Genomic DNA, 15,437 nt, shown 5'->3' with positions numbered 1-15,437 from the left:
ATCAAGCAGTCATTTTCAAAAGAAACACCTCACAGCTGAAAAATAAAACAAATAAATTTACAAAAATATATACATTTTGAAATGAAAATATGTCTTTATCTGCTTTTTACAAATAACATAAAAAGCATGCTAATGGTCATTTACAACTAAAATCAGGGTTTTTTCCATTATAAATCTACCTCCAATAAAAGGAGGTAATCCCAAAGAAAACAGTATCTTCCCAAGTCTGAATATGAAATTCCCAAATGAGTTACCTTATATGAGTGTTTGATATATCTATATTTAGGTTATTACAACAACATTTATAGTGTTGCTCAATTACTGAAATGTAATCCATTAATATCTTACACAAAAAATATCTTTACATAGATTTTGGTAATTTGGAAATTTCCACATTAGACAATTTCTGACAGCATTTTCCCAATTCCACTGGTGCTGGTGCATGGTATTCCCAAAATGATGGAAAAATGCCTGTAAATTTTATCTTGGTAAAATAATAAGAAATGTCTGTCCAATATTTAAGAAAATGACCTCTGTATGGTCTTTGAATCTGTTGAAGGAAGTGAGCACATATCTTGCATAGCTTGAAATTTTTACATGTCATATCAAAACATAAAATATTATGGGACTCACCTGTTTTCATTGTAATATTATCCTTTAACACTGATCCTTCAGTCAGTTGATACAAACTTCTCTTATGGAATTACACAGACAGATGTCAGACTCTGATGTCTATCCACAGTTTAGCTGTTTAGACTCTTTTCTGCCAGAGTATTTTTTCCCAAACAATGTCGCTATTCAGCAAATTGTAAACGTGGACTTGGTTTGAAGGGACACATCCAAGCATCACATGCCCATTTAGCATAAAATCTCTGACTGTCATTGTATCTATATACTGAAAATATGCAAAATCCGAGTAGAAATCTGAATTCAGCATATTCCAGGAAGTAAACTTAGATAAGCTCTTTGTGATTTCCTAAATGAAGAGCATCAAGGGGAGGTAATAAAAATATAAGGAAAAATGCCCCAAATCATAAAATTTGGCCCAAATCTACAAGAATGTGTCTTAATGACCCACTACGATTTATGTTTCTTTTTGAAATATCATCTTCCCTTTATACAAACAAATATAATTTTCTGCTGAGACCTGTGCACTTTTCAAGATGTAGAGCACAATATAAACATATGTTTTGCTCCATAAATATATTTTTTCTGGCAGATAAAAGTCTAGATCATACAAGAATCAAATAAATATTTGGAAATATTAGTTTGGTATGAAACCTTGTTCATTTGCCTTTAAAATTTGCAAGTACGAAAATAAAGGACACTTTCTAGTACTTTCCAGATAACAAAATAGGCATGCATCCCTACTTTTTTGAAAATTCAGTAAGTTGGGGATTTGCATCCTCGTTTCCATGGTAACCGGGACATATATTGAAAAAATGAAAAACAGGATTTTCTTAAGTTTGCACCCTCTCAAAGAAAAGATCGGTTTAAAGGAAATCTGTGACTATGCGTTTTCAACTTTTTTTGGTTCTTACAGAGAATTGGTTATAAATAACACATTACGACTGTACATGTACATGTATCCTGCAGCATTCGATTGGACAGACGATTATGTGTTCAGATCATAATTCCGATTTCCGTGGAATCTCGTTTAAAACCGTAGTGAAATGGGCTAAATGTTTGTAGAGCAGGATGTCGTGGGTTATCTCCCCAGCATAAAGAGTATAGCTCGAGGACTGGTTAGCCCAGTGTCTGTTAGTTGACGTATAGGGGTATCATGTCTACGGCGGAAAGCACTGGCATTGTGCTCACTGCTACTAGTATACACCGTCTTTCATAAGGCTGAAAAAATATTGAAAGAGATGCCAAACCCTAACACACGCCTAATTAATCTGGTTGATATACTGTTTGTCTATTACATATTGTGCAAAACATGGGTAATGTATTATCCAAGCATAACGACATTTAAGTCAATGCACCTCTTTTCGTCCCAGTACAAAAAAGTATCACGCAGAATAAGGGGTATGCACACTTTCCTTCTTGTAGGGGAATGAACCTTTTTTTCACAAAGAAAAACTACTTGGTGTATCTTTTTGTCTTCCTATTATTAATGCCTTCCATTACGAAGTATAAGGTTATTTTACGTTTTTACAAGTACAGTGCTCCCTCTCTACAGCGGCCTTCTGAACAACAATTCCTTCCTTGCAACAACATTTGTTACTGACTCCAAAATATACTAATTGTTCTTTATGTAACCTCTCTACAACATCTCCTACCGAACAACAAACAATTTTTCCGTCTTTTAAAGGGTGTTGTTGTGGAGAGGGAGCACTGTATTATAACGGAATACTAGATGAATGCATTTTCTCGGCATAACATCTTACTTCTGTTGGATCAAGAACAGTCTACAAAAGACAATATGTAAGCAAAAACAAAGGTCATAAAAGACGTACATACTGACGTTTGAAAGTCATCAGTTGTGCATTGATTTAACAAATAACAAGGAAGGCGATGATGACGAGACAAAATTGTTTATATAACCTCAGTGTTGTCATATTCTGTTCCTACGGTGTTCCGTTTGGACAATCGTGACTTTTTATTGAATCCTAAACCGCAATGTATGATGGTACGATGACGAAAACGCGATGGTGCGATGGCACGATGATGAAACAACGATGGTACGATGGTGAAAACGCGATGGCACTATGATGAAATAGCGGTGATGCGATGGTACAATGAAATGTCGATGTAATATCACGTTTTCATCATCGTACCTTCGCGTTTTCACCATCGTATCATCGTACCATCGCGTTTTCATCATGGTACCATCGCGTTTTCACCATCGTGCCATCGCGTTTTCATCATCGTACCATCGCATTATCATGTCATGCGCAGTGATACAGTATATGTGTCAGTAATAAATCTCATTTTCACATTGCGCCATGTACCTTCTACACCCTAACAAGAATAACTATTACATCCAGCTTTTTATTTACTTTCATGCATACATAAATACAAAGGACGTGGCCTTGAAGATTTTACACAGTTTTAATGAGTTGTGCACTGAACATTTTGAAAAACATTTTGCAAAACAGCAAAATCTAAACGGTAAATATCTTTTCACAAAATACATTGAGATACATTCATCTATTATTGACAAAAATTGTAGGGCACGGAACTTCGCCTATCTAACCGGAAGGCGATGGTACGATGGTGAAAACGCGATGGTACGATGGTGAAAACGTGATGGTACGATGGTGAAACCGCGTTGGTACGATGGTGATAACGCGACGGCACGATGGTGAAAACGCGATGGTTCGATGATGAAAACGCGATGGTACGATGGTGAAAACGCGATGATACGATGGTGAAACCGCGATGGTACGATGGTGATAACGCGATGGCACGATGGTGAAAACGCGATGGTACGATAGTGATAACGCGATGGCACGATGGTGAAAACGCGATGGTACGATGGTGATAACGCGATGGCACGATGGTGAAAACGCAATGGTACGATGATGAAAACGCGATGGTACGATGATGAAAACGCGATGGCACGATTGTGAAAACGCAATGGTACGATGATGAAAACTCAATATTACATCGACATTTCACCATCGTACCATCGCAACATCGCGATTTCATCATCGTGCCGTTGCGTTTTCACCATCGTACCATCGTTGTTTCATTATCGTGCCATCGCGTCATCGCGTTTTCGTCATCGTACCATTGTACATCGCGGTTTAGTTTTAAATAAAATGTCACGATTGTCCAAACGGAACACCGTATGTTTCAGTGTAACATTACTTTAATACATGATAATGTATTCTTTGTATTCGATTCCGGTATAATCGGACTAGTGCCGTTTTATGACGTTGATGAAACGTCCAGGAATGCAGACGATATTGGTGTCATTACTGATACATTGTCTTGAAGATAAGTTCAGTCATAATTGAGAAGATTACTTATTTTATTTTTAGACAGTCCAGTTTGTGTGCATGATTGTTCATCGATTCAAAACGTTTCTGCAAATCAATTCAATTACAAGAATACGACAGCACCCTGACATCGACAGTTTATGCCTGGACATTGGAGATGTATGTAGATCATTACAAAATTTTAGTTGTACACTTCTGAAATTGAAGGCATTTGCCTCATCATGTTTTATATGCCTGTTGTTTAAACTTAGTTTGGAAGTATTTTACAAATATGACTCCCATAGAGATGAACTAGTTCTACAATCATTAACATCAGAGCATCAGGCAAGCTATGTATCTTTTTTCAAGGAGTAATACAGGTATGCAGCATAAAATTAATAGATTAAAATGTATACCAAAATGGAAGAGATAAGAATATTTGTTATCATTTTTCTTTCACTACCTAACAGGAACAAAAAGAAGATGAACATCATGACGACTGCATTAAGCAAGATACTTCGGTTTGTAACTTTTCCTGTGTTTTTTTATTAAGAAAACACTTTGCCTTATGTTTTTTGAACCACATTCCATATCAGATAAATGCACCATAGTTGCGAATTAGAATCAGACAGAAGCTTTACTTATTACACCATTGAACTAGATAGGACTGGAGTTGAAATCATTGGTATACAAAGTATTTCACATACTGGTACTGATGATAAACCCGAACAGATGATAAAGTCGAACACCTTGGAAATATTCGATTGCAATCGGTTATTTATAAAATTGAACACACCATCTAATAGTTTCCACTTACAACACCAACTGGTGTAAACAAAAACAAAATTGGTAAATATTCTGTATAAATAAATGACTTACATAAATTTGTATAAATTTTTTTTATCCAAAATTACTGGGGAAGAGGGTGTTTTTTGCGCATGCTCACTGTCGAAACATGAAGGCCTGACATTTGTTAACTTTTCATTACTTGATCAGGAATGACTGTTGCAGCTTTTTTGGGAAAGTTTCAATATAATAATACCAAGAAAATTTTGTAAATGACAAAGGGTTCGAATTTATCATCAGTCAACTTTCATAAAGTCCCCTTTTTACATACCCCTTTCAGGCCCTCACTTCGTGTAGTTTGCTTACTAAATATAAATTTGAATTATGTAAAGTTTTCAGCAAAGGTTAAGCTTTATTTTGATACCGACCATTGATTTCAATTTGCAGAAATAAAAAAGTTACAGGTAAAAAACCTCATTTTCTGTTCGGGTTTATCATCAGTACCAGTATCACAGTTTTTTTACTGACAATTTGAAGTATACTGAAGGTTTTTTGTATGCACACAACTATCTGACAATATTTAGCCAGCCATTCGTCTTCTGTTAGGGAGTAATTCTGGTATGCAGCATGCCACTGACTGCTTTATATTCATCGAAGTGCATGTATAATTTATACCGATACATTGTTCGAGAAAGATATTCCATTACATGTCTTTCATTACGTAACAGGAACAAAAGGAAGATGGCGATCGCATTGAACAAAATACTTTGGTGTGTAACATTTCTAAGAATTTTGAACGCAGTGTCATATTAGATACCTTCCTCTTAGACAGATGCATTACTTTTATTCCATTGAACTAGATAGGACTGATGTTGAAATAATTGGCATACAAAGTCATTCACGTATACTATTGTTCATAGTGACAATCTGGTATATTTTGGAGGTTATTTTTGCCAAGTGTCAGCTGTGTTTCATTATAAATGCATTTTATCCTCGCTGTTTATTTATTCAATGTGCAAGCAATGCGTTAATTCAAACTTTACCACTACGGTTCTCTGAATAACTAAGTGTCTATATTAAGATGTAGAAGTATTGCCGAATAGTTTGACCGGGAAACATTTTTTGTTTTGTTTCTCCCATTAAATGTATTTAGCAAATCCAGGAGTATTGCCGTACATTTGATTTACCCTAGCAACCGCCAAACTAATTCCTCTACTTCTGTGTACATCTTCTCATACTTTGAATGAGATAAGCTTGAACGCCATGCTTATATGACTTTTATTAAAACCATTACTAACTGTGTTTTACATCTTTGATATCTCATTTCTTCATTTATCTAATGATCTTGGCTCTCTGTCAACTTATTGGGCAGCATTGACCCTTTAAATACCTACAAATTTCCTAATTCTTACATATTTTAGGTAATATGTGATATGTCGTTGCAATTTAATACTATAAAAATTATACATTTGAACATTGCAGGCGGAGAATGAAAATGCATTGGGACCATTAGAAAGGACCAATGCTAAGAAGAAAACTAAATCCAAAGGAAAGAAAAAGAAGTAAATATTTTTATTATTGACATCCTACAGGCTAGGAAACTGACACATAAACATATCAAAAAATAAACAAGGGGACAGTTAAATGTCGGATACTGAATCTATACGCAACAGTTGTGTTTATAACAACGTCTGTATAGCATGGCTCTAATTATTAGTCACCTTCACGCTGTTGAAATTGTTCAATAGTTGCGTTTACGCATCTATAAGACAGAAATCATAATGTCGAATTTCAATCTTAATAAATATTGTAATGCAAACTTTTCAGAAAATACAAAAATTACTTTGTTAACAGGAGAAAAAATAAAGTTGACAATGAAACTGATACAAACACAACATTTGGAAAAATGCCAGTAGGTGCCAGTGTTCCTCCCAGAGGACATTGTGGTCAAAAGTAATATACGTAATGTTGAATTATATGCGCTTAAGAGATCCTAATACTCTAAATTCACTTATGTTTCAGCTATAAATATAAATGATCTTAACCTAAATAAAATGTATTACAAAAGGTAATAGAAATAGGTATCCTTAGCAGTTGTAATAAACTGAGTGTCTTTTAGTACATGAGCCATAGGGTTGATTGGTACCATCTTGGGGGATTAATTCTTATAGTGATTTTTGGAAAGGCACACATCCCTGGAGTAAGATAATATGTGATAGCAATGTATCGATGGTAGCTTTTGGTGTGGTATCATCTTGATATATGCCTACACTTTGATACAAGTTCATGTGAGCTAAAATTTATCCAATGTAGACATACGAATTATGGAACATATGCTTTTCAGTTTGAATAATTGATGTATTTGTAACAAGTATTTAAAAACAAACAAAATATTTCCTTAATTTTCGACATTTTTGGGTTTGCTTCTTTGAATAAATGTTAATTAAAATAATGATTATGAAGAACATCTTAATAGCATGGACAACTAATAAGCATAACTATAGCTCATAATTAGATTTTCGTCCGATAAGTGTTAAACCTTGAGGTACCATTTCCCCCTCTCTTCCCTAAGGAATTAAGGAATATTCAACATTATGACTTTCGGAAAGTACATACCGAATGTTTTTTATTCCTACATGAATGCAGTTTAAACGTTAGGGCTTTTGTAACTTACGTGACATTTAATATATTTCCTAAAAACATTTAAGACGATGAAATAGTGCTACACAATGATTAAGAAAAAGTGCAGTCTGTAGTTTATTAACAACCTTATACATGTATAACAATGAATAGAATGTGCTTTAAAACAATATCTTTCACGTACCCGTTAACATCTTAATTAGTGTAATTTACGTAACACTGATTTTATTTCCAACATTATAGATATTTTACTTGTACTAATAACCCAATGACCAAGATGTTTATGATTCTTGAAAATAATTTAAAGTACAGACTGAATAATGTTTCTTATAACTATTTTTCTGCAGTGGTAGGAACTTTTCCATGATGTAATCTCCGTATAAGTTTTATGTTACCAAAATGTACAAAATTGAAATTTCTGAAGTGAAGAAAATGCCCTGCACAGATCGGGATAAAATTACAACATTTATAATAACTATACATAATGTGTGTTGTTGAACTAGATATTTACTAGAATGCAGTGAATCACCATCTCATTTCAATAGTTTTGCGAATTTTACGTGACAATAATATGTGTTACCAAAATCAGTACAAATCAATTATAAATGTTCAAGAACATAATTATACATGTATATACACTGAAATACATTTTAGAAATGGGCCTTAAACAAGTAGAAAGCAAATAGATACTCACTGGAACACCATGGCTTCATGGGGACAGAATCATTCTTAGTTTATTTGTTAGAAATCTCCTGACACTTACTTATTAACAGATGACACATATATTCAACCTTAATTATTTGACCTTCAGCCGATGTTTATATAAACAAGTAAAGGAACTTGCTGACAATTCAAGCCTTGAAAATCTGTTGAAAGTCAAACTGCGTTCAAAGAGTACTTTCAAAAGTACAAACACTTCAAAAGTGTCAGAGAGAAACATCACGGAAACGGGTACACTTCTGTATATACTTTATTGATATTACTCATGATATACTGGCATTAATACAGGCCACAAATGTCAACGACCTAGATGTGCAAATAGGAGTCTGGCACAAGTTGTGCCCACTATTATTTGCGTCCAATCCTATGAACGATGCAATGTATCTACCTGCTTATCCGTTAGTTTATACTAATTTGTTTTAGCTCGATTGTGATGAAAGCTTCAAGCCTATTGGTATCACTCTCGAGTCCGCTTCCTGGAAAACCAGTACTGGTGTCATTAGAAAAGACATGGTTGTGATCCCAGTGGGGCTGTCGAACCTACGATTCCTGGATTGAGCCGACACCTTATCCACTAGGCTACCGCTCCCCTATCTGCTCCTAATGATGAATCTTGAAGTAACCCATCCTTGTGCAGAAAAGCTTTTGAGGGTTTGTGGCTTCAGTGTGTCTAGATCAGCCGCAACAGCATCACAGAATGTGTAAAATACTATAGAACAGACTATCAACCTTCATGCCAAGAAAAAGGGAAGCATCATAAGCTTCAGCAGACAATATTCTTCATTCTAGAGGTGTTGTTTGACACAGCACATGTGAGCTAAATATGTTGAAGCTACACAACCGAAAACAGACATGACTTCAGAAGACAAATCCGCACACAAAGAAGTGGAACCTGCGCAGATCAAAGTCGATTATGCGGATGTAAAAAAGTGATAACATATGATGTAGTCATAAAATTTCCTGTGTCATTTGCAACATCCTACGGAATGCCAACAGTAGTATCGAGCTGCAACAAGCCATTCTATGGTGGCATATTTCTGCATACGAGAAGCATAAAGTGTTCATGAACATTTTATGAACTTTCCCGAAAAAAAAAACAATACTTTTCGCGAAAAATTGAATAAACTTTCGTGAAAGTAGGAGAAAGTTTTCGTGATAATATTATCTTGTTAACGAGACATTGTGTCAAAATAGTGAACTGAACTGCATAAAGATAACCTAATAGTCCCCTCTACGGAATGGAGCGTGTTATATCAACCTCAACCCCCAACCACCACCCCTAAGAGTGTCTAAAACGTATAGATATTTTATTATAACATTCATATGGGTTATAAAATTAACGTATTTTTTAACTCCCTTTATTATTTCTGTTAATTCGGTATCTGTTATCGTATGCAGTAGTTCGCACTATCGTGATTTTTTCCACTTAGATTAAAAAAGATTTTTGAAAGTTTATAAATTTTCACGTAAACTGTTTGCGAAAACTATCTGCTTAAGTGAATGCAGAAATATGCCACCATACCATTCTACTGAAAGCGTATCTTACATCATTGATGGTGATGCTTTGATAGTAGATTTTATTGCAGATACATACTTTTCCAAACGAATCTAGTCTGTCCAAAGAAAACGACGTGGAACTGCACTAACACTTCTGTTTTCTGGCAGCTAAATGTTGGGACGTCAACATGTGTGCTCCGACGACGTTTTGGAGACAGAGAGTTATTTATATTTGCAGAATAATAGTCGCCCAAAATATCGGAACATCAACAAGGTTAGATACGAAATGTTTGTCAACAAGAATGGCAACCAAGACGGCGTCCTTAATAGTTCTGACGGCATAGACATGGCCCTGATGCCACCATATCTGTCCAGTCAACTATCAGTTACTTATTCATTTATTTATATTAATCTACAAAAAATTTAATATACATATCTGCGTAGCTGTTGTAAAAATAATAGGAAAACTTTATCATAATATACTCAAATTTGATCAAATCTCTTCATGTTTTTCTACATTAAATTAATAATTTTGTAGTTTTACTCTTATTCATATCAAAATCAAACAACCTTGATCTTTTCTTAAAGCTGTATATTTGATTACATGCCCATGAGAATAGCCTTTATCTTCCTGGTGATGTTAAAAATTGCTGGGACTTTGATGACGAACATCAGTTAGACAAAAAGATCGTTCCTGATGAACTTGTTGACAAAAACGAAACCAGAAAAACTGATGAAGATTATTCGCGTACCAATATTGACGATATCTTATAAGATTCAGACAGTGATGAAGAGTCATAACTAAGAATGTTCTAGTATGTTGAATACATAGAAAATGTGGTTTATTGACAGCAAAGATTAACCTTGACATGATATAGAAAGATAATGACTGAAAATAATAACGGCAGCATATTACCGATTATGGTAACATATTGTAACGTAAATTACACTTTTACATTCAATTAATTAACATGGCATATGATATCTAACCGAAGAATGATTTTATTGATTAGTTAAAATATTTCTTTTCTAAACATAATACATGTACTAAATAACAACGGCTTTAACATGTTTATATGAAATATTGTGAAAATCTTGATTTTATGGTAACGTATTTTACTGTTACAGTATAAAAGTACCATTTGGTATTATTCAGCATAAAAATGTTTACTGTTTAAGCATAAGAACATTGATACAGAAGTAGGCATGAATATGCACCTTTAAGACAGATCAGATAGTAAAACATCATGTTTAAACAACATATTTTGTGTTTTTCGTGTACACGTGTATTTTCACGTAAATTACAATAACAACAAGGTGACTTTGATATTAAAAACTATTGGTCTGCGAATAACTGTCTAATTGTTAATATAACATATCAAAACTAGTTCAGAAATTGCTTTGATTAACGATATTCATACTTTTCTATTCCATATCATGTATAGAAGTATTAATTAACTTCAAACAAATAGGTAACGCACATTAATATGCCGTAAATTACAAACGCCCAAACAGCCAATGGCAGACAACTTGGTTTTGTGATATGTAGAATTGTACTACCTTAAACTCTATGTATTTAAACATGTCATATTAGTTCTTGAATGAGCAAAATACCTTTCTAACTGCATATTATGAAACAATATTTGTGTTCTTTAATTATGTTTAAGCACTGGTCTATGTTTGTCTGTAATTGCAATCACTAAACGCTAAAGAGGCAATATTTTAATAACAGTTCTATTAAATACATAAAATACATAAACTGAGCTGTTTGTCTATCAATTTCCAAGTAAATATATTCCAAAATAAGAGAGAACCATTAGTTTGAAATAGAAAGTCTACTTATGTATAACGGAAGTTTGATGAAAGACTATTTTGGGGTGGTGTTACTACATGGCTAATAACGCACAAAAAGCTACCACCACTGTAATGCTATCACATAGTTTCTGAATTGTCAGATGTTTACCTATCCAAAAATAGCATTGAGCTTTAATCCCCTCAGATGGTACCGCTAGCCAAAATTTCTGGGTCTGGCTCATGGACTATTTGTTATACGCAATTATCAGCTGTCATTGTTGGATGAAAAACACTGTTTAAAGTTTGAAGTAAGGATTTTATTTTGATATAAAAGCTGAAAGATGCACAGAGATAACAGGGGCCTGCGGTGCCAAGTAGTTAATGTCGCTGACTTCAAATCACTTGCTCCTCACCGATGTAGGATCGAGCCTCGCTTGGGTCATAGAATTCTCCATGCTTGAACGACATCCAGGTACCTTACGGAATGTCGGTTTTTCTACCCATGTGCCAGCACCTGATGTACTAATGCCCGGAGGTCTTCCTGCACCATCCGAAGCTGGAAAGTCGTCATATGACCTTTAAATGTGTCGGCTTGACGTTAACCCTAAAACCAATCTGATATTTTTTCTCTTTGAATTCGCTTCTTTTATTCCTTTTTAGGTACAGGAGAAGTAATACAAGTAATGTTGAACCAAGCACAAGCGATCAAGTTCTGTCACGAGTAGATCAAAAGGAGAAAAATGACATTGATTCTGTCGGTGGAAAATATAATACAATACCAGTACAAAGTACTTTTACGGCGAAAACTCCACTGCCTGATATTGCAAGGTCATATCCGTTGCCCGATATACACATAAAACATAATGCCGAAAACCAGAGTAGCTTAGACATACCGCCAATAAATACATAAATTTATTCATCATTTACAGACAGTTCGTATGTGGAATTCTATTAAAACTCGTATAGTAAAAATATTGTTGTATACTTATCATTGACTTTCAAAACAATGGATTATGTTTGTCGCTGACGTATACCTAACTTTCATTTATATTTTTATATGACGTTAAAAGAATTGTCAATTTAAAGTTGTAATATAATATGATTTTGTAGTTTCAATTTGTACGTTTGCCAAATATGTTTAGTATTCCATGTATATTTTGATGAAATGTAATACGTTTAAGGCTAATAAAAGATATGTTATGTTAAGTTAGCTTATGCTGTATTATCGTATCGTATCGTATCGTATCGTGTCATATGACAACTGTTTAATATGACACGCTTACCACTTTAAAGTTCGTCACTGAAAAGTGATATAATATGATATTATATAGTAAAGTCAATTTACATTGGATTTCCGGACATATTGCTTATCAGAAAGGAATGTCCAGTTTTAATGTTCTTAATTGGCAGGATTACTGAAACACGGTTATATATGGCAATGAACTATCAGAAAATATATGTTTGGTACCTAGATATACATAAATATGAAATGTATGCACGTTTGTTTTATTTATTAATAACCAAACTTTACCAGTCTTTTTTAACCCACCTCAAAAGACACACGAAATGTTATATGGCGTCAAACAGGACTACACATTTTGTTTCACAGTTGTTACTAATAATTTCATACACAGATCGTCCTAGAACCAAATAGGGCAAACAAACAAAAACAACGATTTCTTTAGTTTCAGCATCTCTTTGAATGTCTTTTATCTTACAAGAATACATTGACAACATATTATAGATACCTAGAAAAAGTCATATGAAACAGCCTTTTCATATTTAAGAAAAAAATGGATAGCATAACGAAGTATTGTAAATTGGGTTTACAGTAAGTTCATCTTGTATATATGCGGAATTTTGGAAGACTTAAAGAATAAAGATTTTAGGTCTGCAACTTATATACAATACGCATTTAGCAGATGTTAAAAGGGAAACTTCTAAAGTCAGCAAGTTATCCTTATTACGATTATATTAGATCATAAAAACTAGAAGTTTTACGTCAGCAAGTTATCTTCAATACGACTGTTATGGAAGTAATTAACTTGCCTGTCAATTTCCCAAAAATCACTTTTGGTATAAATGAATTATTAATATTAGTTCTACGTCAGTTTGTGTGTTGTTCGGTGTAACTTCATTTCGATATTTTCAAATGTCACTATACTTTTATGCAAAGTTTGATCAGTTTAATTTATTAACTTAAAATTACTTAAATGTAATAAAGCTTGTTATTTGCGGGTTGTGCTTCTGCGAACTGCCCACATACCATTTAACAACAATCCGTGAGTATCATATAAAATCAAATACCAATGAACAGTGATTACTGTGACAAATAACAATAAGAAAATCAATTGATGCTTATCATCGACGTCGACCTTAGTAATGAATAGCCTAAAACACCTTATGACAGATACTAGCACGATGTTATTGCTATGATTTATAGTTGCACAATATATATTTAATAGTCTAAGAACTAATTAATGTTGTACATTGAATATCTATACCTCAGCGTCTATGCCTGTATATTGTAGTTACCAAAACACCTTATATGTCCTGTACAGAGTAACAAAATGATTATAATTACAGTAAGTGTGTATTAGCACAAATATTTGTACAAACATTTCTTAAACATGTTCAGCTTATATTTAAACACTTTACTAGCATACTTATATGCTCAATGAACTATATGTTATTGAAACAAACGATATACGACTCAGTAATAAATAATTTTGAAACGCATTGTCAAGGACGGTAAAATTGTATTTTGATATTTTATTGGTTCAGTTTCTTCACTTGTTCCTTAACGGTCAGCTTACATTTTGAGATAAAAATTCAAACAATACCAAATCATAAAAAAAATGATTGTTTCACATAAAAATCGAACAGCATGTAAAACATGTATATAACTCTACAAATCAAGTGTTTGTTTACTGGTACATTTGTGTATAAACATTGACTTCCGGAAAAGGGATGCAAAAAGGAGCCACACTTTCGGACAGTTCAACACCTTCAAAAACTAACCATTATCAAAGAACTGTTACATATCTTCGTTTTGATGCATTTGCAATAATATTTCGGGTTGAAATTCCATAGAATTACGTGAAATATACTTTTTAGCAATTGTGTATTCTTGTTTCTTTACAAATGACATTCCTTTTAAAGGGCGAAACATTTTCAGAATATGTTAGGCATCCATCGGGCGGGAAAGTACGGCTGAGCATGTAATGGACAGGTAGATTGTTGGTACAGATGTTGTTCGTTTATCAAATATTTATGTGCTTCATTTCATACTCCTAAACCTTAAGATCAATTTTATGAAAGTTTAGATACTTTGTAGAGCTCATTTGATATTGTCTTTTCAGTGGTCCCCTTTTTCCATAGACTACTGGGGCTGCGGAAAGAGACTTTGGAATCCATTTTATGGGATTTAAGAAACACATGTTCCTAGTTTAAATGTGAAAGATAGTTCAATGTCCATTTGATGTATGACTATATTTGATACACCGCATTCTTAGCGAAATAGACTCTCAGTGGCGCATTATTAGGATAATATGAATTGACACGTTTAATTAAAATCATAATTGTAGGTTTTTTCTTATACATTTTGTCATATAAATCCATCTTAAATCTAGCATTAGACCCTTTCTTTTTACACACGGATTTTTGGAAATGTATCATTGTGCTTTGAAAAACAAAGTTCTAGAAACTTCTGCGATGCAGCAAAAGGTAGAGCTGAAAGTTTTACCTTAGTGCTAATGCTTCTGAAATTGGTTTGAATGAACTCTATAACGCTTGGTGGAGCTAAGTTATTTTAGTTCATTATGTTTTATTAGCCTTAACTAGGGATATTAGCATAAACACTTAATAACAATTGTGGTAAAAATGTCATACAGAAAATTATTTACGTCTACAAATATAATGAGTTTTGCTGTGCAAATTATTCTTTTTTCCCTTTAGTTGGATTTATATTATTATATAATACAGTAATTAAGATGACAAAATCAGTCTAGTAATTTCCATACACCGTATCACCACATCGTGAGAATGATTTAACCTTAAACCTGATTACTGGGA

The 15,437-nt window shown here is 33.6% G+C and overlaps 1 protein-coding gene across 2 annotated transcripts in view; it reads left to right on the top strand.

Annotated features, from left to right (window-relative positions):
- Nucleotides 1-12,400, top strand: part of LOC123538464 (chitin synthase chs-2-like) — a 45,737-nt gene extending 33,337 nt beyond the window's left edge. For both annotated transcript variants that reach the window (XM_053530004.1, XM_053530005.1), the window contains 4 exons: nucleotides 3,990-4,106; nucleotides 4,397-4,447; nucleotides 6,195-6,274; nucleotides 12,024-12,400. In XM_053530004.1, coding sequence (XP_053385979.1) covers nucleotides 3,990-4,106; nucleotides 4,397-4,447; nucleotides 6,195-6,274; nucleotides 12,024-12,273 — 498 coding nt within the window. In that variant the 3' untranslated portion in view covers nucleotides 12,274-12,400. The remainder of the gene's footprint in view (nucleotides 1-3,989; nucleotides 4,107-4,396; nucleotides 4,448-6,194; nucleotides 6,275-12,023) is intronic.
- Nucleotides 12,401-15,437: the final 3,037 nt, after the last annotated feature.

This window comes from Mercenaria mercenaria, chromosome 18 (genome assembly GCF_021730395.1).
Source record: "Mercenaria mercenaria strain notata chromosome 18, MADL_Memer_1, whole genome shotgun sequence".
NCBI lineage: Eukaryota > Metazoa > Mollusca > Bivalvia > Venerida > Veneridae > Mercenaria > Mercenaria mercenaria.
The sequence above is the reverse complement of the archived record's forward strand: the minus strand, read 5'-3'. Positions and strand labels throughout refer to the sequence as shown.